Below are 25,635 nucleotides of genomic sequence, written 5' to 3'. Positions count from 1 at the left end.
ATAATTACAAACAGGCAAGAAACGATTATACAAGAATAAGGAGGGAAGCCCAAAAACAGTTTGAGGAGGATATAATAAATAAAAGTAGTGATCAACCAAAGCTGTTTTACAGCTATATCAGAAGCAAAACCAAAGTAAAAGATATAATACAATCCATTACGGACAAGGGAATCACTTATATGCAAGAGAAAGATATTTGTGAAGCACTAAATAAGAATTTCCAATTAGTTTTTACAGAAGAAAAAAATTTTGAGAGGGACTATGTGGAACATGCATGTCCACACATACTACCAGATATACAAATACCGGTAGCAGAAAAAGTAATACAGGAGGAGTTAAGTAAATTAGACAGAGGAAAAGCAAGTGGTCCTGATGAAATTTCATGTTGGGTACTACGAGAATGTGCAAAGGAGTTAAGTAAACCATTATTTTTAATTTGCAAGAAATCCTTGAGTCAAGGTAAACTACCTGATATTTGGAAGAAAGCAAATATTGTCCCCTTATTCAACAAAGGAAATAGACAAAATTCACTCAACTACCGACCAGTATCACTTACCAGTGTTGTAAGCAAGGTATTAGAAAAGCTTATTAGAAAAGCTTGGGTAAATCATCTAGAAGAACACAGTATGATAACAGAAAGACAGTTTGGTTTCAGAAAAGGAAAATCATGTGTTACTAATCTGTTGAGCTACTATGACAGAGTAAGAAACACAATACAGGAAAGAGAAGGATGGGTGGACAGTATCTATTTAGATTTCAAGAAAGCTTTCGACACAGTACCACACCAAAGACTTTTATGGAAACTGTACCATCAAGGAGGAATTCGAGGCAAACTGTTTTGTTGGATGCAAGATTTTCTCATAAAAAGAGAAATGAGAACAGTACTAAGAGAAAACTACTCATCATGGAAAGAAGTGACTAGTGGAGTACCACAGGGTTCAGTGCTGGCACCAATCATGTTTTTAGTGTATATAAATGATATAAACAGTAACACTGGAAATGAGAGCTATCTGAATATGTTTGCAGATGATGCAGAAATACGAAGGAGAATTACTAACACAGACTCTTGTAAAGAGCTACAAGAAGAATTAAATAAACTTCATGAATGGAGTAATACGTGGCAAATGGAGTTCAATGTGGACAAGTGTCATGTAATCAAGTTTGGTAAAAGTGGAAAAAGACCTGATTGGGATTATAAGTTAGGAAATAAAACCCTATACACATCAGAAAGAGAGAAGGACCTAGGTGTGATTATATCAACAGACTATCTCCGGCTGACCACATCAGCGAGAAGGTACAGAACATGTATACACTGCTTGCAAATATGAGAATAGCATTCACATACATAAATGAGGACATGCTAAGAAGGATAATAACATCATTCATTAGACCAACCCTGGAATATGCATCAGTAGTCTGGAGTCCTCATCTCAAGAAACACATAGACAAGATTGAAAAAGTTCAAAGGGCCGCTACAAGATGGATACCAAGCTTAAGGGTCCTAAGCTACGAAGAAAGAATAAATAAACTGAATCTACCAACACTACAGGAGAGAAGGAAAAGAGGTGACATGATAATGCTATATAAGTGCATATCAGGGAAGGAGAAAATAGACATAAATGATTACTTAACATATGGAGAAGCATCAGGAAGAGGACACTGCAAAAAACTGCATAAGACGAGAGGTGATAAAGACGTAAGGAAATTCAGTTTCCCAAACAGAGCAATTGATCAATGGAATGCACTACCGAATGAAATAGTGTGTGCCAAAACAATTCACAAATTTAAGGATATGTACGATAAATATGGTTTAAGACACGGGACAGTACGAGCTTGACTCATTCCTGTAAAGCTACAATTAGGTAAGAACAATTAGCTAAGGTAAGAACACACACACACACATATATATATATATATATATATATATATATATATATATATATATATATATATATATATATATATATTAAATCATCGTATTTGGACGCATTTTACTTCAACGCCTCGTTTTTCGCACAAGAAATAAGTTTCCGAGTTGTTTCACACTTCGCGAACTTCCCCACAATTCGATGCTCCCAGCCGGCAGCCGACACTCAGCAGACGATGCTTACCGATGCTCAGTCTAGGCACTGTCCATTTTTCTACGCAACAGTTTTCCATGACCTTTATACAGCAGGTCCAGCGGGGCAGTAGACACACGTGAGTTTGTTATGGTTTATGATCGTAACTTATGATCTTTAGCCGTGTCGTGACTATACAGCAGGTCCAGCTGGTCAGAAGACACATGTGAGTTTGTTATTGTGTGTGATCGTAACGTACGATCTTCAGTCGTGTCGTACTACTATTTCTTAACAAAGAATCGTTACTTGTTTATCATAACACTATTTATTCTTGTTTTGATGGACAAATATCTGAAATGGTTGGAAAATAAAGCTTATCGATATTTAAGGAAGGAAGGAATAATAACCGTCCCCATACAGAGATGGTAGACTCAGCCCACCAATTTCTTATTCTATTTGACTATATTACAGCCTCTCTTCCTTGTAGCAGTAAAATAATGTTGTTATAATTTCTTCCTTCCTTTTAGTGACAAAGAGGGCACATAAAATGACCGGGGTTTAGTTGACCTACTATTATGTCGAAAATTAAATAATCTGGTGAAAAGTGGCAGCTTTTCCTTGGTTAGTGACATCGGGAACTAGCCCATCCACTCTCAACACACCTTCACTTGCCACTCAAGCCAGTCTTCACTTTATTTCTGGTAAGGATTTTTGGTGTTGCAGCTCTTTATAACAGTTTTAATGTCTTTTCAGGCACATGTTCATTGTGTTATGCTGTTTTAGCAGTAGCAAACACTCTTCATTTAATTTTGGGTATCGCCTGTTTGGTGTTATAGTACTTACTGATAAGGTAGGTACGTGTCCTACCGGAACTATCCATCTATCTATAGCCCTACGCCCTAATCCCGCAAAGGGTGGCCACAGACAAAACGCCTCCAAGTCGCTCTGTCACCCACCATTTGACAACCTCCCCCCAGCTCACTCCCCCTCCCTCATATACCTCTCAACTCCATCCCTCCACCTCATCCTTGGTCTACCCCTCCCTCTCCCTCCCTCCACCTCACCTACATACACCCTCTTAGTCAGCCTTTCATTCTCCATTCTCTCCACATTCCCAAACCACCTCAGTGTATTCCTCCCGGAACGCTCCTCTATTTTTCCCATTGATTCTTAACTTCACACTTTGACGTTTCACGGTTCGCGAGGTTTGGGTGGAACATCAAGTAGCGAAAAACGAGGATTTACTGTACCGGTATCTATCTATCTGTCTATCTATCTATATTATACATCCCATTGGAGCCCAGTGTCCAGAGTACTGGACAGAACTGGGAATTTTTATATTTGAATAAAGTAGGGAACCCTGGGTAGGGACCTATGAGTTTCGCGACCATGAGCCGATAGGCTGAGGGCGGTAAGCTTAGGACCCTCCCAGTGCAGTGCCTCGCCCAGCAACCCTGGGATCCAATGGGATATCTATATATCTATCTATCTATCTATCTATATATATATATATATATATATATATATATATATATATATGTATATATATATATATATATATATATATATATATATATATATATATATATATTTATTTATTTATTTATTTATCCGTGTGTGTATGAGTGTGCATGTGCGAGTGAGAGGGGGGAACACCAAGGGCCGTCTCCTTGGGAGGTGGGCAGCACTCGCCACGTATACCACTCGAAACCCGAAAACATTAAGACGGTATTTGTTTTAAATCTAAGGAAACGAATTTTTGCACACTGGTAGAGCTTTACTCGCTCCAGGTCATAGGCAAAGAGGGACCCCTTATGGCTGGTCCCTACAAGGGGAGCAGTCGCAGGGATCCTGGTCAAAGCATCTATGCATGGTCATGGTTTTTAACCTAGGAACAGAAAATTTAGTACAGCGGAAGACGTTCATCCAGGCCACGTTTTAGGCAAGGCGCAATCTTAGATGGCCGCCACCCATTGGGTAAACCGCGTCTAAAGGTGACTACGCCATAGTTTTTAATTAGGCACACGAAATTTGGCTCAGGTCTAGACCTTAACCCACAGCAATGTTTATAGAGGATGGGCTTCCAGGGTTCACCCCTCCATCTCTCCTGTAATTAATTATTGCTTTCCTCCTACAATATTGCAGGGGTAGGTGCGGCTATCAGAGGTGCCCTTTCTCTTTTTGGGTATGTATGGTGTGGAGGAAAAGCTGCTGATTTTTGTTAAGAGCTTAATGTTGATACAAAAGTAAGCAGCTCTCTAAGCGAGTAGTAATGCTGGAGTACAATAAGCATGTGTGATTTCTTATTGTTGTTCGATATTGTGTTCATATGGATGGGGTTGTGACGGATTCAAAACTTAGATGACAGAGAGAGGAATGGAAAGTGTAATAAATAAACAAGTGTAGAATACTTCTGATGTATGCAGATAGTGCTGTGCTTCTGGCTATTAGATAACAGGAAAAAATATGGCAGTGTCTTGAATAAAAATATGAATAAGAATAAACCGAGGATCACTGAGTGGGAGGGGGAACTTTCATTATAATGGTCTGGTGAATGGAGAGAGACTCGCATTTGTGAAAGAGTTACATACAGACAGAGACACAAGTATCTTCCCAAAGTCTGATGATTACATAGCGGAAAAATCGAACCACCTGAAACATGCGTTAGTAGAGATAGGGATTTCATTGTATTTCGCTAGTTGTAAAATTTCTTTAGACAGAACTGGGAAGATAGTTGTTTCTTTGACTACGTGGGTACCAAAGTATATGAATAAAATAAATCAACTGCACCTACGTGAAATTCATGCCTTGAGCCAAGTACTCTGCCGTGTGGTCACTTCGGCGGCCACTTGGATCGGCCCTCTGAACCTCACGGACATGGAAGGCCTCAGTTGCCAAGGCCAGGGTGGGCCGCTGCAGGAACCTGAAAAAATGACCCTAGAGGATTAAGTCTTATCAGAGTTAATCCTCGTTACAAGTAAATTTCTTACAATATTTTTTTGCTCTTAACAATTCCACCCAATGTCGTATTTTGAATTTGTCGTAACCCCAGATGACGTTCTTCAGTTTTGGGCAGACTTTTCAGACCAGAGTTGTATTATTCAATGCCCTACAATGCATCTCTCCCTCAGCAATCTCAGACTTTTCCAAATCTTCACACATCCTCATCATTATTAGCATCATAGGCCCATCTGTGCTACACTCCCTAAGGGTCAAACTTCTCACAGAGAAAAGACCCCTTAAGAGGATTAAAATAACTCATGGAAAGCCATTCCTTCCAGTGAAACCATCACCCTATCATGGAGGGGGGGTACACACTTTTTGATACATGAACTTTGGCTGCTCCACACTTGAAGATTGAAAATTAATATGCCTTGTCCACCAGAAACCCATTGCCACCAACTCACTAACTCTCATCCAGTGCGGTATGTTTCCTGCAGTCTTCTCTCATTAAGCTCCTAGTCATGGGAGGAACTGAAGTCCCTCCCCTAAGTTTTGCACATTATCCTACCCAACCAATGGGATATGGCAGTTCACATGATATTAAATCCCATGGTTCCCTCCACTCTATGATCAACCAATGGCACACACCCCATCACTCCCCTAAGCTCCATCAGTAGGATGACTCGGCAAGTTTTCAAACAGAGAGAGAGAGAGAGAGAGAGAGAGAGATCCTATGGGTGAAGTAGTTAATACATCCATAACAGCCAAAAGATTGAATCTTCTAATATACTGGTGCTAGGGCAGGGTGCTTTCACCTGGTGGTGCTGATATAACTGAGTGATGGAGCTGCCTGGTTACACAAACGTCCCTCACTTACTTCCCTGTCTGCCGAATGAAGGGTGATGTGCTGCTGGATAACGGCAACTTCAGTCTGCAGTCCACCGGGTTCATGTTTTGGATGAAACTGGGGCTACATCTACAAAAGCAACAATAACAACAACAACAACTATTTTTTATGTGTCCGACTCTGGGCAAAGGCTTCAGGGCCTATTCCCAAGTCCCAGTAGTCCTTCTTGGGGCCCAGTAGTCCTCCTACACACCTCCACATGTCACCACTTCGGTGTTAACACCCACCATCCATACTGAATACGTGCTAGGGCTGTCTCATACATGACTGGTGTACTGGTATTAGCAGGGGTACTTTTATGACATGTCGGCGGATCATCTGGTAGATCAGAAAAATCTGCATTTTATGAAATTCAAATCCTTAAACCGTTCCCTGCCCCAGCCGGGATTCGAACCTGGGTCCATTAGGACTGCAGGCCTCCTCTCTACCGATTCTGCCACCATTTCCCCCAGCTACTACTACTACTACTACTACTGTTGCTGCTGCTGCTGCTGCTACTACTACTACTATTACTACTACTACTACTACTACTACCACCTGGTGTACTTATCAGGGAAGAGCGGAAGAAGTGTAGTAAGAACAAGGGATCTTCTAGGTGTCCATGTTGCCAGGAGAAGTGGCTTTTGCTGAGGCGAAGTGTATGGCAGGTAGATGAAGATCCTGCAGCTGTTTTAAATATTGCTTTAATTATACTGCAAGACTTTTTGCTTTTAATTAACTGTTAAAAATGTTGTCTTTATTCATCTGTCTATCTATAGTCAAATGCCTTAATCCCGTAAGGGGTGGCCGCAAATAAATCGCCTTCACGTTGCCCTGTCCCATACTATTTAACTGCTCTGCCACCAACTTCCAGCTCCCTCTCTCATATATCTCTCCACTTCATTCTTCTACCTCATCCTTGGTCTTCTCCTTCTCCTCCCCTCCAGCTCACTTACATACCTCTTCTAACCAGTCTCTCATTCTTCATCCACTTCACATGGACAACCCATCTCACAGTATTCTCTAAACACTTTTAGTCAGATTCATATCACCACCACAACACTCCTTCACTTCCTCATTTGCCTGTCTATCTCTAAATGAAATTCCACATGATCTTCTCAAATAATTCATTTCCACTGCTATCACTTTTGACGTGTATTCTGTATTTAACTGTCATAAATTTCGTCAGTGTAGTAATATGTTATAATAATACTGAGAAATACTACCTTTAACTAACTCTTAGAAATGTTGACTTTAACTTTTTTTTTAAATAACAGAACGGGGAAAGGAAAAACAAATGAATAAAAAAAAAATAATCCATACACCAGATTACTGGTGTCCTCTGTTCGTAAAATACCTGTAACAGTTAGACTTGAATAGCTGTGGGTTGAAATTTGGAGGGAAACAACTCTGGGGAAGCGAGTTCCAGAGAGATGCAGTTCGAGGAATGAAAGAATTATGATAGGCAGAAGTTCTGCAATATGGCTGAGTGACATTCCAGCCATGAGCGCTACCAGATGCCCGAGTAGCACGAGGGAAGGCATGGAGAGGTGGCACCATGGACGCAACTTCGTCTGAGCATTTGCCAAAAAAAATATCTGTAAAATAATGCAAGGGAGGCAACATTCCTTCTTACTCGCAGGGGAGGTAGTTTATTTTTATTTTTATTTTTTTATGCGGGGAAGAAGGAACCAAAGGCCATGAGCCCGCAATAAGAGTTCCCTCCAAGAGAAAAACAAAATACAAGAGAGAGCCAAATTCAAGATCCATTCATTTCGAGATGCCTGGACACACTGCGTTTGAAAGACTGGAGATCATAGGCAGCAGGAAATACAGACAGATGGAGGCAGTTCCAGAGTTGACCTGTTGCATAAATGAAGGACTGGGAGTAACGGTCAACTCTTGCATTAGAGAGTTGGGCAGAAAAGGGATGAGACTTTGCTGCTAGACGGGTGCTAATTGCCCGTCGTAGAGGTGGTGGAATGCAAGCAGACAGTTCAGAGGAGCAGTGACCATTAAAGTAGCGATAGAAAAGAGATAAAGATCCAACAGTGCGGCGAAGCGACAGAGGTTGAAGGGAGTCAGTAAGAGGAGGAGAGTTAATGAGACGAAAAGCCTTTGACTCCACCCTATTGAGAAGAGCTGTATGTGGGGACCCTCCCCCCACATGAGAGTTGTACTCCACACAGGGGCAGATAAAACCCCTGTATAGAGTCAACAATTGTGCAGGGGTAAAGGAAGAACAGAGTCGGCTTAGCACACCCAATCTCTTGGAAGCAGATTTTACAAGAGATGTAATATGATCTTTCCAAGATAAGTCCCGAGTAAATGAAACCCCAGGCATGTTCAAGGATGATGCAGGATTAAGCTGAATATCATTAAACATTAGTGGGTATACCTGTGGAAGATTTTGACGGCTTGATAGGTGTAAGAACTGAGTCTTAGATGCATTAAAAACAACAAGATTATTTTTACCCCAGTCAGAGATATGAGCCAAGTCAGACATTAGGTGTGCCATAGCCTCATCCCTTGTTTGTTGAAGTAACTGCTGAGATGGGCGTAGCGGGAACCGAATGGAAAGGTGAAGGGTGGAGTCATCAGCGTATGAGTGGATAGGGTTAGATGTACAGCTTAGAAGGTCATTGATGAATAAAAGGAAGAGAGTTGGTGATAGGACAGATCCCTGAGGAACACCACTGTTGATAGATCTAGGAGAAGAACGATGGCCGTCTACAACAGCGGCTATAGAACGACCAGAAAGGAAGCTAGCGATGAAGGCACAGATAGAAGGATAGAAACCGTTAGAGGGCAGTTTGGAAATTATAGAGTTATGCCAGACTCGATCGAAAGCCTTTGAGATGTCAAGTGCAATGGCAAAGCTTTCGCCAAAGTCCCGAAAGGAGGATGACCAGGAGTCTGAAAGGTAGGTGAGAAGATCGCCAGTGGAGCGTCCCTGACGGAACCCATACTGACGATCAGAAAGAAGGTTGTGATAGGAAAAATGCCTTAAAATTTTTCTATTGAGAATTGACTCGAAAACTTTTGAAATACAGGACGTTAAAGCAATTGGACGATAGTTGGAGGGTTGGGAGTGGTCACCCTTCTTTGGGACTGGCTGAATGAGAGCAAACTTCCAGCAAGAAGGAAAGGTACAAGTTGACAGACAAAGGTGAAAAAGTTTGCCTAGGCAGGGTGTAAGTACAGAAGCACAGTTCTTGAGAACAACAGGAGGGACTCCATCAGGCCCATATGCTTTGTTAGTATTGAGGCCAGTGATGGCAGAAAATACATCAGCTGAAGAAATTTTAATGTCAGCCATGAGGAAGTCAGAGGCGGGAAGTGATGGAGGAACAGCACCGGAATCGTCTAAGGTAGAATTGGAGGAGAAAGTCTGTGCGAAGAGATCTGCTTTATCAGTAGAAGAAATAGCTACAGAACCATCAGAATAGAATAGAGGAGGGAAGGATGATGAGGTAAAGTTGTTAGAAAGGTTTTTGGCAAGGTGCCAGAAGGAGCGGGAAGAATTCAAGTTGGAGAGTTGAGAGCATTTAGTATGGATGAAATTATTTTTAGCAGAGCGAAGAACAGACTTAGCACGATTCCGGGCAGAAACATAAAGATGATGTGATTCAGGGGTGGGTTGGCTCCGGTACCTTTTGTAGGCCCTCTCCTTGTTGCAGACAGCATTAGAACAAGCGTGATTAAACCAAGGCTTTCTTGCGTTAGTCAAAGGATATGAGAAAGGAATGTATGCTTCCATGCCCGAGAGAATAACCTCCATAATGTGCAAGGCACACTCAGATGGCTCCCGGGCATGGAAGCAATAATCATTCCAGGGAAAATCAAAGAAGTACTGCCTGAGGGTCTCCCAATCCGCGGCTCCAAAATGCCACAGGCGACGTTTCCCTGGAGGGTCCACAGGCCGTACCGGAGTGATAGGACAGGTTAAGGTGATAAGGTTGTGATCGGAGGAGCCCAACGGAGAGAAAAGATTAACGGTGTAAGCAGAAGGATTAGTCGTAAGGAAGAGGTCAAGTATGTTGGAGCTCTCTCCAAGGCGGTCTAGGATACAGGTAGGATGCTGTACAAGCTGCTCTAGGTCATTAAGGATAGAAAAGATGTAGGCTTGTTCACCAGGTGGATCAGTGAAAGGAGAGGAGAGCCAAAGGTGGTGGTGAACATTGAAATCTCCTAGAACGGAGATTTCATAGAAAGGAGAAATGGATAGAAAGTGTTCCATCGTAGAAGTAAGATAGTCAAAGAATTTTTGATAGTAGAATTAGGGGATAAGTAAACAGCACAGATATATTTAGTCAGAGAATGACAGGAAAGCTGAAGCCAGAGTCTAGAGAATTCAGAAGAATCGAGTTCAAGAACATGAGAGCAAGATAAGTCGTTGCGTAATATACACAACAGCCACCTTTGGCTTTGAAATGAGCATTTGCCATAGAAATATCTGTAAAATAATGCAAGGGAGGCAACATTCTTTCTTACTTGCAGGGGAGGTAGTTTATTTGTAATGGCAGGGTTGTTAATCATTCTAACAGCTTTGTTCTGAATTTTATCTAGTTGTTTTAATGCAACCTCTCCACATCCATTCCACAAAGGTGAGCAGTATTCAAGCTGAGGTGAGCAGTATTCATGACTCTTATAAATTATAGCCAACTGCTCATCAGCGAAGAAGTTAAGGACTCTGTACAATAATCCAAGTTTCTTAGAGGCGTTTTTAGCAAGTGATCTAACATGAGAGGTCCAGTTGAGGGCATTGTTAAGTGAGACGCCAAGAATTTCAATACTTTTGGAGATGGGAATATTAGTTGCACTGAAGGTAATGTACGAATCTGGCAATATCTGTCTATTAGTAAATTGTATATATTTAGTTTTACTAGTATTAAAAGAGACAAGGTTGTTTTGTCCCCATTCACTGATCGTAGGTAGGTCTTGATTTATGGAGATGGCTGTACTGAGTTGAGAGGTAGAGATATTAGACTTTGTAAATGGGTGTCTGAGTGTGAATGAACTATGTAATGTTGAGTCATCTGTATATGAGTGAATGGGATTGTGGGTGACAGATAAGAGATCATTAATATGAACCAGGAATAGGGTTGGCGCCAGAGCTGACCCCTGTGGCACGCCGGCGTTAATTGAGTGGAAATTGGAATATGCATCATCTACTCTTACTCTTATTTTCCTGTCACTAAATTATGAAGAAATCAAGGGAACAAAAGACGTTAGTCCATAGCAAGGGAGTTTGGACAGCAGGGAACGGTGCCATGCTCTGTCGAAAGCTTTAGAAATATCAAGAGCTACTGCATGAGTTTCTCCCTGTAGATAAATTGATTGATGGATGGTATGAGTTAGGCGATTGAGTATGTCAATGGTGGATCTTTCGTGGCGAAAACCATATTGTCTATCACTAATTAAGTTGTTGGATTCAAGATGTTTAACAATGTGCTTATTAATTAAAGTTTCAAATACCTGCCACAGAATTCGTCAATACAGTAGTTATATTGTAATACAACTGAGAAATATTGTCCTTAACTTTTATCAGTTTTGTCTTTGACATAAAATTCTTCATTGCGGTAGTCAAGTTCTGATAATGCTGAAAAATGTTGCCTTTAATTAACTGTTAAATATGCTGTCTTTATTTATCTGCCGTATATATCGCCACTGCAGTAGCGAAATATATTTTCTTTAACCCCATCAGTTTAGTGACGTATATTATATTCCTGTGAACACTAGACGATTTTATGAACCTCAAGCGTGACTTTTTGCAGAGAAAGGACTAAATAAGGCCCCTTTAGTTGCAAAACAAAAGTTTGAAAGTTTGAATAACATCGTCTTGAGGAGCCAAAAACGAAATAAACATAAGGAACAACACACACATAGCGAATCACCTGCATCCACCAACATTTGACTTTGCCCCTTGACACTGACCTTCGACTGCTTGCTTTAAAAAAACGAAGTAGTTCATTCCTTCCTCTCGCACAATCTTTCCAGTAATCTTGGTCCATATTGGAATAATAATAATAAAAAAAAAAGTCAGTGATACTGCCATATGATCGTGGTTGTTAGCCTCCTGTTCTCCACATGAAATTTCTTCATTATCAAGCTGCCACTTAAACATTGCACCAAGGTTGGTCTAAATCAAATCTATATGGCATCGATTTGTGTCCTTGCCCTGTTACCTACAATTTTCTGTAATCATTTATGAGCCATTATAACCGCGACCAGACAACTAGTCTCTTAAGTCCCGCCCCCCTTACCCGCCGCCCGGGGAGTGGGTGAGGATGGGCGGGGCTACAACTTCTGGAAGGGGAGAGGCTTAAGTGACAAGTTTCCTGACGGTGGGCATACTTGACGTTGATTATTATAAAACCAAATGGTGTTCGTACCTATACTCCTTTGAAGAGTCATTTATAGTCATGATCATAGCATTCATTGATGAAAATGTCTTGTGCAGGATTTGATGACGAGTAAAAGGGATGCGGGTGACAGCGAGGAGCCTTGTTGACCACACCAGGAGGCGGCCCTTGAAGGACCACTCGGCGAAGGCAGTGAGGAAGGCTGGGTCGTCACTCACCAACACCACCATCACAGACCATGACACCTGCCGCAGCTGGTGGATTGAGTGACTGATTATATTAAAAAGAACGTGGCAGCGTATCTAGCGAGGTTATTGCCGCCATACAAGACTAGTAAAGGCAGAACAAGGATGAGATATACACACATCTACACGTTTATGTGTTATATAAGAAATAAAACTAATAGAGATAGTCATCTAACAATAAAATATAAATAAAAACATCAAGGACACACCATAAAAATTATGCATACAACAACTACAGTTAAAACTGTGCATAAAAAATAAAGCTTCTCATCAAACGAGCATCATACGTGTCTCCTCTTCAAGCACTGAGGAGAGACTAATATGATGAAAGTACTTTAAGAAATCGGTACAGTCGCCTCCACTTACAACTACTACAGGGGATGATGCGTTAAGGGTCGTACGTGGTACACCAGTGTATCTGTTTACATGTCGTGTCTGCTGGTGCGTTGAGAGGTCGTATGTGGCATCAGTGTATTGGTTTATGTGTCATGTCTCCTGGTATATTGGGGGTCGAATGAGACATCAGAGTATATGTTTACCTGTCATGTATTTTTTTATGTATCCGACTATGGGTATAGAGGCATGCACTGTACTACAAGTTCCCTGAGACCCGGCAGTTCTCCTACACACCATACACCTCCACATGCTACTACTTTGGCACTACACCCACCATCCATATAGAATACATGCTGTCTGATACAGCATGGAATTACCATGGGTATTTTTACATGTCAGCGGGTCTTCCGTTAGATCAGTAAACCATAAATGGCATATTCCAATACAGTAGACATGAGACATAACAGATATTTTATATCTTTATTATTTTAATATGGCCTAAAATTGCCATCGCTCCATTTGATATACAAATCTTTAGCAAGAAATTAACATTAGAATATGATGCTACATGCTAATACATGTAACAAAAGATTAACATTAAATTATGATGCTATGCACGAAGAAGAGCTATGAAAAATGTAAAGCCTCAGTATTGTCATTATCTGCCGTAGAGGTAGGTGAAATAGGCTACGAAAATATAGGGCAAGAATTAAGTCACAAAGAATTACTATGGAAAGGATGTAGAGACTCTGGTTTGTCTTATTGTACTATTGAGCTAAAGGAAATAATCAGCAACCTGGCAGAAATCTGTGCCAAATTAAAGCAGAATGACTATAGCGTTCAAAACACTCCCAGTGCATGAGTCCCTGTACAGCTTATAACTGGAAGAGATTGTACAGCCATTAACAAAAACTCATAGACACTTCCCTGCCAGCATTATGTCCTGTCTCCCATATTTCTCCTTCCTCCCTTAACGTTAAAACCCGTCCCCATTCCTCTCTAAAGTTAAAAACCATCCTTCCCTCTCATGCCTTATCACTGTGTGCTTTATGCTGCTACTAGCATTAAGCCATTTCATATAACACTTTCCATCGTCACAGCTGTCAGGACGTGTCGCCGAACGTGTGCCCATGGGTGAACATTTTGCCAATACTACAGGAAGTACTTACTAAATTTAACTGAATTATGCACAAACTTGATTATTACAGTCACTGAACCATTTAATAAGAAACTGTTATATAAGTTTGTACAGTATATATTGCTACTTTTTTGCCTATTACTTCTTTTTCCCAGTGACTCAATTGTGTACATATTGTGTATTGTAAAGGAGACTTGTGGTACCGATGTGGATGTGATGGAAAGCATTAAGAGAAAAGAAACACTCATGGTTTGGCCATGTGGAGATGATGGCGAGCCTTTGGTAACAGGCATGGCAAAGAGGGCGGAAGGTTTAGCCTGTCTGAACCTTACCTGTGCATGCCCCTACTGAGAGAGCAACTTACCTGGCGAGCTTGGGAGATGAGCCGAGAGAGTTGTGCCTGTGTTGTATTAGCATCCAGGCCATGTGACACCTCAAATGCACTTAATCCTACGTGAGGATGACGGCTCAGAAATGCCTGCAGAGAAAATGGTATCCTTCAACCTTTCAGTCGTATCCTTGAATCTTGTAAGTCTTATCCTGCAACCCTATAAGTTGTATCCTTCAACCTATAAGTCATATCTTTAGCCCCATAAGTCGTGTCCTTCAACTGAGTCGTCTCCTTCAGAGTTATGAGTCATTTCCTTCAACCCTATAAGTCGTATCCTTCAACCTCTAAGTCGTATCCTTTAACCCCGTAAGTCGCATGCTTCAACTTTTAAGCCGTATCCTTCAACCCCATAAGCCGTATCCTTCAACCCTATACATCGTATCCTTCAACCTTGAAATCGTATCCTTCGGCCCTATAAGTCGTATCCTTCAGCCCTATAAGTCGTATCCTTCAACCCCATAAGTCGTTTCCTTCAGCTATATAAGTCATATCCTTCAACCTTTGTGTTGTATCCTATAATTCTTTAAATGCAGTGGCATATATGTAAGCTAATTCATTCCAAGTGTACACAATTTGACATGAGTTAGTGACGATGTTATTTTCTGAAAGGGATTATCTAGGTGTCTCTAACATCGCCAGATCGAAAAGCGTCTTGCAAGTTGAACAAAATATCCTTATGAAGAAAAGAAAAAATCACGTAATACAAGAGATTAGCAACATAGCATCCCCAGCATCTGATGAGTTACTTATTTACATTATTTTATTTTACTTATTTCACTTATTTGTTTCGCATATATCTAACTCTGTTATTGTTGTTGCAGTGGTCCAAGGCTCATCTCTGTGTGAACCCAGTGGACTGGAAGCTGATAATGTCCTTCTCCTGCCGCCCATCATCTCTATTTCTAGGGACAGGGAGAAAGTTGAGGGATGCTGGTATAACCTACAGCTGTCCAGGTATAATGGCTGTGTGTGTGTGTTAGTCTAAGAAATACTGATAAATACTTTTACTAATAATAAACACATAATTTCAAAGTGCCTAAGGATACTTTAGACTCTTTTTTCAATATTGTTCTCACATATCTGCATATTTGCCAGGTTTTTCTCGATGTATACAGACTCTTCAGTAACACAAATTTCTACATGAATGTCTCTCTGCACTCCAGCAGCCTTCCTCACGTATACCCATTTTTTTTTTTTATGTGAGGAAGAAGGAACCAAAGGCCATGAGCCCGCAAATATTGTTCCTTCCAAGAGAAAAACTAAATACAAGAGAGAGCCAAATTCAAGATCCGATCATTTTGAGATGCCTGGACACACTGCGTTTGAAAGACTGGAGATCATAGGAAGCAGGAAATACAGACAGAAGGAGACAGTTCCAGAGATGACCTGTTGCATAAATGAAGGACTGGGAGTAACGGTTAACTCTTGCATTAGAGATTTGGACAGAAAAGGGATGAGAGTTTGCTGCTAAACGGGTGCTATGCGCCCGTTGTAGAGGTGGAGGAATGCATGCGACAGTTCAGAGGAGCAGGGACCATTGAAGTAGCGATAGAAAAGAGATAAAGATGCAACAGTGCAGTGAAGAGACAGAGGTTGAAGGGAGTCAGTAAGAGGAGGAGAGTTAATGAGACAAAAAGCCTTTGACTCCACACAATTGAGAAGAGCTGTATGTGGGGAGCCTCCCCCCACATGGGTACAACTCTGGGCACAGGCTTTAGAGCCTACTCTCAGGGTCCAGTAGTCCTCCTTCATACCATACACCTCTATATGTCACCACTTCAGCACTAAAACCCACCACCCATATTGAATACATGCTAGGGCTTTCTCATACAGGACTGATGTATTGGTATTAGCAGGGGTATTTTTACGACATGTAGCCGGGTATTCTGGTAGATCAGTAAAGTCTGATTTTATGACATTCAAATCCTTCAATTGTTCCATGCACCAGTGGGGATTTGAGCCTGGGTCCAGTAGGACTGCAGGCCACCTCTCCACCGACTGAGCCACAACTTCTCCCATATTAATGAAGACTACTCTCTCCAATTCAAATAGCCTCTCTTCAGTTTTTTTTTTTTTTTTTTTTTTTTTTTTTTTTTTTAAATGTATCCAACTCTGGGCATAGGCTTCACAGCCTGCTTCTAAGGCCCAGTAGTCCTCCTACATACCATACACCTCTCCATGGTATGGGGTGCCCTGGGCTACTTCTTTGACAATAAATGTTCTTTCTTGGCGATATGGACTACTGTAGTTGTTCCTCAGGAGCCACAAAATACGGCTTGCATGGATATAACAGAGTTACCTTTGCCAGGAGTGTGAATGGATTACAGTGACACACCACAAGTTATGAACACAGACTCACATTATGGAAGGAGGTGGTAATGTTGGTACCATCAGTGATAAACACCAGTGAGTTGCGCGCATCACTCAATGTTGTCAGCACAGATTCCAAGGCATTGACGTTCAGGGTGTTGTTCACTGGGAATCCTGAAATGACACAAATTTTTAATACGATTGAATAAGAAATGAAATCAAATTACAGAAAGAAATATGATCATTTCAGGTGAAGCTTTCCCACACTTTCATGTGTGCCTGTCGTATTAACCCACTGCTGGTCGTAGGCTGCCTCATTATTATTATTATTACTTTTTTTGTGGTCTGCATTTTGTATAGAAGTAAGGCCATTTGTAATAAATACTTTATCTGATATTTCTTCAAGGATAAGTGAATTTACCATCCACACCATCCCCTTCCTTCATAATCACTCTTTGTGACATGCAGTGAATATGAGGTGCTACCCAAAAGTTCCAGTAATTTGAATATTGTAGGAAAATAAGTTGCACTATCTCCTAGTTCTCACTGTCGCCTTCGAAGTAGTGCCCTTGGGCATGCATACAGTGGTCCCAGCGTTTTTTCCACGAGTCCATGCATCCTTGGAAGGCTTCAGGCATGATGGTCTTGAGCGCCTCCTGCGATTCTGTCTGGATCTCCTCAGTCGAGGCAAATCGAAGCCCTTTCAGTCGTAATTTCAGCTTGGGAAACAGGAAAATGTCCCAGGGGGCAAGGTCAGGCGAATAGGGTGGGTGGGAAATGACTACCGTGTTAGTGGAAGCCAGGAACTGCTGGACAACAATTGATGTGTGGGCGGGGGCGTTGTTATGATGCGGGACCCAGTCCTTGTTCTTCCACTGTTCTGGATGTTTGCGGTGGATATTCTCCCTCAGACATTGCAAAACTTCACGGTAAAACTTTCCGCTGACAGACTGACCGGGTGGGACGAATTCCTTGTGAACAATCCCTTGGATATCAGAGAAAATGATCAACATCGACCTAATACTGCTGCGAACTTGATGCGATTTTTTCGGCCTCAGTGAATTGGGAGCCTTCCATTGCGATGACTGCTGCTTTGTCTCTGGGTCAAAACCATAAACCCATGATTCATCATCAGCTATGACCTTGGAGATGAAGGTGGCGTCATCTCTGACTTGATTCTTAAGCTCCCTGCAAACTGCAGCTTGATGTACCTTCTGCTCGTCACTCAGCAGTCTTGGCACAAATTTTGCAGCAATGTGTCTCATGCCCAACACGTCAGATAAAATGCGTTGCACGCTTCCATACAACAATCCAATGATATATCAAACATCATGGATAGTTCATCTATGATCTGCAAGGATAGCCTGCGAACATTTCTGACGTTTTCTAGTGTTGTTGCCGTTGACGGTCGTCCAGAACAATCATTGTCTTCGACAGACGTTCGTCCTTCCTTGAACCGCTTGTACCAGAAAAATGTTCTGCTTTGGGACATGTCATTGTCACCAAGGGCCTGCTGAAGCAACCGGTGAGTTTCTGCAGCCGTCTTGTTGATCTTGAAGCAGAACTTGATGCAGGTTCTTTGTTCCTTGAGGTCCGCCATTGCTAAACCCTTGCCAAACCACCTACACACCACGTTACAATAGTCATCATAGCTCAACAACATGTCCACTCACAGACACAGCTGGGGCCACACTGACGCACAAGAGGTGCTGCTGACTCCTCCTAGGGGCAAAAGGCAAAACTGCAAACGGTTGGCTCCCTCTGTTCAGATTACTGGAACTTTTGGATAGCACCTCTTATGTGGGCAGTGTTGAGTGTCATAAGTGCCATGGTATTATCTGCTACCCTTGATAAGAAAGAAGTCAGAAAGCTCTAAGAAGTGTGTTGCATGTACTGTGTGTGTGAATCTCAGCTTATATGCCAATTCAGTATACTTGTGGCTAGCTTTCTGCCTTAGTGTAAAATACTTGCATGTCTGGTTATCGAAGCTGTAGCAACCTTCATCTATTTTAATGGTGCTGCAGAGGGACGCCTTCACGTGGTGGCACTGATATGACCAGGTGGCTCTGGTGCCTGATCATACAAACGTCCCTCAGTTCCCTCCCTCTTCCCCAAAAGAAGGATGGTGGACTGCAGGAGAGGGGCGATTTCAGCCTTCAGTCCACTGGGTTCACATCCAGCTGATCCTGAGACTGCAGCTACTAGTACTACAACTGCTACTACTACTACTATTGCCTCAATTGCTGCTGCTGCTACCACCCACTTTTAATACCTCTCAGGTGGATGGAAACAATAATTTCACTACAACTTAAAGGGCTATGAAGGTACCCTTGGTGATACGCCGTGTATCCGGTGACATCTTGTTCTGCTGTGTCTTATTATCACAGCCCCGTGGCTTGATGAAATGGCAGAATTGTAAATACATAAAGTTGTTTTATTGGGAAGAGGCATTCAGTGTCTATAATTGGCGATAGTCCGTTTGTCCAGTAATATACCCTGTTCACTTTAACTTGGCCTGAAATTGTCATCTTGCCATCTCAAATGATGAGCTATAAGAAGAGAATATACTAGAATTTGGAGCTAGTCATGAAAAAGTGCAGTAGAGAGGATGTAGAGCTTTGGTATCTCCTTATTCTGCAACTGAGTTACGCTAAGTATATATGCTACAAAAAAATACAAATCTGGGCCAAGTTTAAGTGAACAAAGCGTACCGGAATTTATGACGGAGTACGAATTTTCCACATCGCTAGTCCGATGCACCACCAAAACAGAACAAGATAAAACCTGTTGAAAAGAATAACGAAATAAACATTAAAAATGACGTACTAGTTACGGTTTATGATCATGTCCAGTATTTAAATTCGAATAAACACTTTTTGCCATTTTAATTTCAACTAATTCTGGAAATATGTTAATGTCAGGACTGAAATCCCGGCGGGCAACTCATCTTCCAAGTCTGGTACTCCAGGTACCATTTGTCTAGTTTTACTCATTTTTAAACCTGGACTCAAGTGTATCGTACTGATAGTCTTCTCCTGTTGATGAGAAGGAAACATACTGTATGTGCTTATATTCCCTTCCTATTAATACGTGACGACGGTCCAGGTCCGTCTGAAGCTGTTTTATCTCACCAGAAAACAGCTCCCTAAATGAGGGAATAATACTTCTTGGCCTGCTCTACTATATAACTTTTTAAATTCTTACACAACTTAAGAAAGATCTCTCAAATTCACAGGTTTTGCCATGGGTTCATCTACCCCGACCAGTCTGAAAGCTCTCTCCCAGTCTGAATAAATTAGATTGTAACTGGCATGAGTGAACTGTAAAAGATGTCCTCGGGTTGGACGGGTGAAAGAATTGCTGGAGTACTGACCGGTGTGGTGCAGTAGGGGTGTGGACGACACCAGAGCAGCAGCCAGTGTTCCTAATAAGAGAGGACAGACCTTCATGTTCACCACACCGGGATCTGAAAGGGATCCAATGAGAGAGAGAGAGAGAGAGAGAGAGAGAGAGAGAGAGAGAGAGAGACTATGATTTTGATGAATTATTTGTCTTATTCCTTACAGAATTTGGTGTCCTCAGCCATTTAAGTAAGAGGGATATAATATATTCATATAAATATATATATACGTAAATAATATATTCATATCACTTTATATTTTCAACATCAGATATCCACAGTAGCAGTAGTAGTTGTGGTTGTTCCTTAGGCAGTCTGGCCAAACAGTCCCGAGTCCCTAAGGAAGGCCACGGCTGAGACCGGGCTTTCCCACTGAGCTCTCAAGGAGTGTATGTTGTGTTGTTTGTGTAGGTTATTTGTGTGAATTGCAGTCTTCCATAATGTGCTTAATAGTATGGGGTGCTGTGTTGCATCCTGGACCGGCATCAGCAACGGAGTCATCCAGCCTCTTCTGGTAACTTAAGAGGGCTGGATGATGCCCGTATCTCAGCGTGGCCAGGTGGACCCTGTCCTCACGAGGGAGATAGGATTCAGAAGGGTGGATATCAGGAGGCCGTGCATGCAGATGTGTGTTGTCTTTAAGTGACTGAATGGAGTGGCGAGTGATTTGAGTATGGATATGCTTCTGGAAGCTGGTCTCAGGTGGACGAGGGGGGAGAGATGACAGTATTTGTGTATGATATCGTGCGCTGGGTGTTGTTTTTATATTCCTTGGTGTGTGTGGATATGCAGCCATGTAGTGTAGTGGATGGTGGCGGTTTGTGGAGGCTGCGGCGAGAATTTGGGTGTCTCTCATGTCTAGATGATCCTTGACTTTGAGGACTTTGGTTTCTTGGTGTAGTTGGTCTGTGGGTGTAGTAGCTGTGCAGCCTGTGATTATTTTTAGGGCCTTATTCTGTATGGTCTGTAGAGTGTTGTAGTGTGTTTTGGTGAGGTTAGAAGCCCAAGCAGGACTTGCATAATTCATCACTGAACGTATATATTGTTTGTATACTGCGGTGGTGGTTTCTTTGTTGTGTCCAAATATTGTATGGGCAAGTGACCTCAAGGCGTAGAGTCTTGGTGTTAATTTATCCTTAATGTTTGTGATGTGTTGTTTAAAATCATTGATGTATTGTATATTACTGTACACGGAGGATTTTGTGTGTGTGTGTGTGTGTGTGTGTGTGTGTGTGTGTGTGTTAGGGGAGTGTTGTTTATGGTAAGGTGTGGAATGTAACTGTGTTCTACTGTCCGGTTTGTGAGAAGGGTCACTGTAGATTTGGCTGGGGCTATTTTGAGCCTGTTTGTGGTGAATCATTCGTGTAGTGTGTTGAGGTAAGGTTGGAGGATGCGTGCGACTGTGCTTGCGTTTTGGCGTGTACATGTAAGTGTTATGTCATCTGCATAGGAAGCTATGTGTATCTGTTGTGTGTGGGGTGTGGGTATGTGATGCAGGTATAGGTTAAACAGTGTAGGGGACAAAACAGGTCCTTGGGGGACGCCATTTGTGAAGCTTCTCATGTTCGAAGACTGACCGGCAAATGTTACATGTGCACATCTGCCTGCTAAGTAGTTTGCCAGCCATCTTTTTGTGTTATCGTGCATGTTTATGTTGAATATTTTGTTTGTGAGATTGTGGCGGAGGGTGGCATCAAAAGGTTTGCTAATGTCTAGTGTGACTAGACCCTATTGTGTCTAGTGTTGAATTCACACCATAAAAAACTCTCAGTGTCTGTAAGAAGAGTGCTTGTGGAGTGTAGTAGCTAAAAACCATGTTGTGATGGGGCTAGGGGGTGTGAGGTGTAACTAGTTATAGTACCAGTCGTTCAATGACTTTAGAGGGGGTGCAGAGGAGTGTGATGGGACGATGTGAGGAAGGTAATGTGGGATCTTTGTTGGTTTTGGGGATAATGATGGTAGTGCCATGCTTCCTGATGTTGGGTATTATGATGTGTGAGTAGTTGTAGTTTGATATGTTGATGAGCGCTTGTATACCTTGTGGTCCAAGGTGTTTAAGGTCTGTGTTGCTTATGTTGTCTGGTCCACAGGTAGATGAGTGCTTGAGGTTACTAATGATGTGCTTCGTCTGGATGTAAGTGAAAGGTGTGAAGTCTAGATCTGTCGGGAACTATCACTTACGTCGGATGACACTTCGGTCGTTGCGATAAGAATTTAGATGGCTTACATGTGAAAAGTGATTGATTAAAGTGTTTTCTTGTTGTTTGTTTGAAGGTATAATGTCTGTTGTTGTGAAGGCAGCGTGTGATTGTGTGGTGTTCCTGTTGGTGAGTGTGATGCTGTTTAGTGTTTTGTAGAGTTTGCTGGTGTTTATTTTGTGATCAAGTGTTTGGAGAAAAATATTCCAGTTCAGTGTTTGCTGTTCTGATATTTTATTGTTTATCTGAGTGTTGAGTTCTTGTATTTGTTGTACGGTGTCTTGTGTATGGGGTGTTGGGAAGTATCGTAGTGTGTCCCGTTGACTGATGAGGCCTTGAATTTCTGGTGTGAAGTTGGGGTTGTGTCTCTTTCTGTTGCCTCTAGGGATGTGTCTTTTGTCAGCGTTTTGAATAATTGTATTGAAAGTGTGCACAGCGGTGTTCATGTTTGTGATGGAGGGACTGTTTATTGTTTCAAAGTGTTGTTCTGTTTCAGGTGTGAAGGCCTCCCAGTTGGCTCTCTTATAATTAGCGTATGTGTGTGGTCAGTTGGGGTGATTCTGGTTTTGGTAGTGATGATGACTGGGAGGTGGTCAGAGCCAAGGGTTTTGACCACTCTCCAGGATGTTGTGGGGGCGAGGTTTGGGGAGCAAAAGGTGATGTTTGGGGATGATGGGAGGAAGAGGGCTTGGTGTGGGATATGGGTATCCACAATTATCATTAGTAACAGCGACCATTAAATAGTTTCTCGACACCAATTTTTACCATCAGATTAGATTAGTACACTTAATCATATTTTTGTGCATACTACTGCGGAATAAAGAAACTGTTCCTAATGAACACTGTTCACTACGTTACACTGCACTTTAATCAAAGCACTGGAAATGTCTGCTGGTCTGCACTGTGTCACAGATCTACGACGGTGTTATCTAAAAAAAGAAGTAGAAAATGCGATATACAGTATGCTTCCCAAACAAATTCATTTTAAAATGAAACTGAATGTGATATACTGTACATACCCAGAAATGTAAAGGACTTAAATATTATTCTGAGCGGCCATATCAAGAAAAAAAATAGTTACTGAAGTAAGAGACCTTCATTAGATAATTACTCTCCGTTAGAAGTGGTAAGAGAGAGAGAGAGAGAGATTCATGTACTGGAGGCCATGGGCTGGAGGAAATTATATGAAATAACTGGTAGCCTTATTTTTTTTTTTTATTAAACTATTCAATTAAAAAGTACATTGGAAGTAAAATGATCTTTACAGTAAATATGCCTTGTTCTGCTGCTTGAGTGTACCCTGAATCTCTTCTGCTGGACTCGATACTTTCATCCTTAACCCATATTTATTCTCCTCACCTTAATTTGGCCCAGATTTTCTCCCTTTAGCAGCTTCTTTCACGTAGCTCTGTGGCAGAAAAATGCAATATTTCACCTACATCCTTTCCATAGCACTTCTTCCTGACTGGGATAATATTCTAGGATTAATCAGTCCTTACAGTTCAGCATTCAAGATGGAAAGATGGCAGATTTAGGCCAAATTAGAATAAATGGCGTATAGTTAATTTTCGAGGGGTTTGTATTGCGAAAACAAGCTAAGAATTGCAACCTAGGGCTGAAGGGATTGAAAATAGGAAGCTGGCAAGAAATGTCTGCATTAAGCATAGATAAACAGGGAGATAAATAGGTATAGAAATTGGTAGACTGACTAATTGATAATTTTGAATTTCTCCCCTCCTTTAGTGTTAGATACTTAATACAGCCAGGCGATTTTATTCAGTATACAGCACACCTATTGTAGAGAAGGATTTGGAAGCAACCGGTGAATCCTTTAAGTTCGATGACGTCTTATATTATGGGAGATTTCTTTAGTCGTGATATTAGAAAATATTAGTAACCTATTCTGTACAAGTTTTCTTGTACATATTCTTGCTATCGCCACATAAATTAATTCAACATGGGAGAGGCCTCTCGTGGAAAACATTAAAGCTGCTAAAAATGACATATACTCTTTTTCCTAACGAACTTTGGTTTTATGAGTAATAACGTGGACTGGGCCTATCATGAACTGGTCACAATTTATAACTAACTCCATGTATGCTGAGGCGTTTATTTTACTATCCTCATGCGAGATCTCTACAGAGTGTATCCGACCCTGGGCTCTAAAAAAGTAAATAGCAAACCTGTTGAGCTAGGACACTAATCCCCCTCAAAGTAGGCCCCGTCTCACTTGACACACACAGTCTAGCATTCTTTCCACCACCTGAAAAAATTTTCAGTCAGTTTGTGGTATTTCCTTCAGGTGCTTCGTCGCATTCCTCATAATCTCTTCTCTCGTCTCAAATCGGGAGCCCTTCAGCAGAGAACTGAGCTTGGGGAATAACCAAATGTCGCACGGAGCCATGTCTGGTGAGTAGGGAGCCTGCCGGCCCTGTGGGATGTTGTGCTTGGCCAAAAATTCCTGAATCAGTTGAGAAGAGTGGGCAGGGGGATTGTTATGAACTCATGGTGCAGTTTCCAACAAGCTGCTTTCCAAAGGTCTGGAATGATGCACAGCACCACGGTAGTAGGGGAAAAAGAAACTATCAACATGCATTTCACTTAGCTGCGGACGTGCCATTTTTTTTTTTTTTTTTTTTTTTTTGGCTGAGGCGACCCTGCACGCTTCCACGGGACGACTGTGCTTTGGTAGCTGGGTCGTACTCATACAACCAAGTCTCATCTCTAGTGATAACAGTCTTCAAAAAGTCTGACCTGCAATTTGCACACTACAACATGTCTTCAGCAACGTTCATCCACAGATCTTGTTGTTCACGTGTAGGGAGCTTTGGAACGAACTTGGTGACAGCTCTTCCCATGCCCAAATCATCTGTTAAAAATTTGTGTGCTGAGAGTCAACCAGTGATTTCCCATGACCAGATTGCAGACTTTCTTCACATTTTCAGCACTCCTGCTTGTTGATGGCCTCCCAAGACGTTGATCGCTCTCCACTGACATTTGGCCATTTTTTAAACAATTGCACCACTTCTTTATTTGTGTTACCCCAACAGCATCATTCGCCATACCTTGCTGGATCTTCCTGATAGTTTCAACTTGGGTATTACTTTGTTTTTGGCAAATTCTGATGCAGTAACACTGTGCAGCTTTTTCAGTCATCGTGACGAGTGCGGGAATGTGACAACTGTAAGGTGCATAACTATGAACACAGGCTGTCACTCATGGCGGCTGGCATTAATCACGCATGTGCACGAAGGTCCTGCACTGTGCTACACAAAATCCTACTCCTATCCTCTAACTGGTTGGCGAGATTAAAAAGAGTGAGGTCGGACACCTGAACAGATCTTGTATATACAAACATACACT

General features: G+C 41.8%; 1 protein-coding gene across 1 annotated transcript in view; it reads right to left on the bottom strand.

Moving 5' to 3' along the window:
• Positions 1-25,428, bottom strand: part of LOC145397256 (putative glutamate receptor) — a 44,145-nt gene extending 18,717 nt beyond the window's left edge. Inside the window, exons 1-6 of the mRNA XM_080270453.1 lie at positions 25,338-25,428; positions 16,724-16,848; positions 14,338-14,451; positions 12,285-12,508; positions 6,448-6,576; positions 4,855-4,983 (exon numbers count right to left, since the gene is read on the bottom strand). Coding sequence (XP_080126579.1) covers positions 4,855-4,983; positions 6,448-6,576; positions 12,285-12,508; positions 14,338-14,451; positions 16,724-16,848; positions 25,338-25,428 — 812 coding nt within the window. The remainder of the gene's footprint in view (positions 1-4,854; positions 4,984-6,447; positions 6,577-12,284; positions 12,509-14,337; positions 14,452-16,723; positions 16,849-25,337) is intronic.
• Positions 25,429-25,635: the final 207 nt, after the last annotated feature.

Source organism: Coenobita brevimanus, chromosome 40, assembly GCF_032717465.1.
Source record: "Coenobita brevimanus isolate Jiangsu-jjx chromosome 40, ASM3271746v2, whole genome shotgun sequence".
Taxonomy (NCBI): Eukaryota; Metazoa; Arthropoda; class Malacostraca; order Decapoda; family Coenobitidae; genus Coenobita; species Coenobita brevimanus.
Note: the sequence above shows the minus strand (reverse complement) of the source record. Positions and strands in the feature narration are given on the sequence as shown.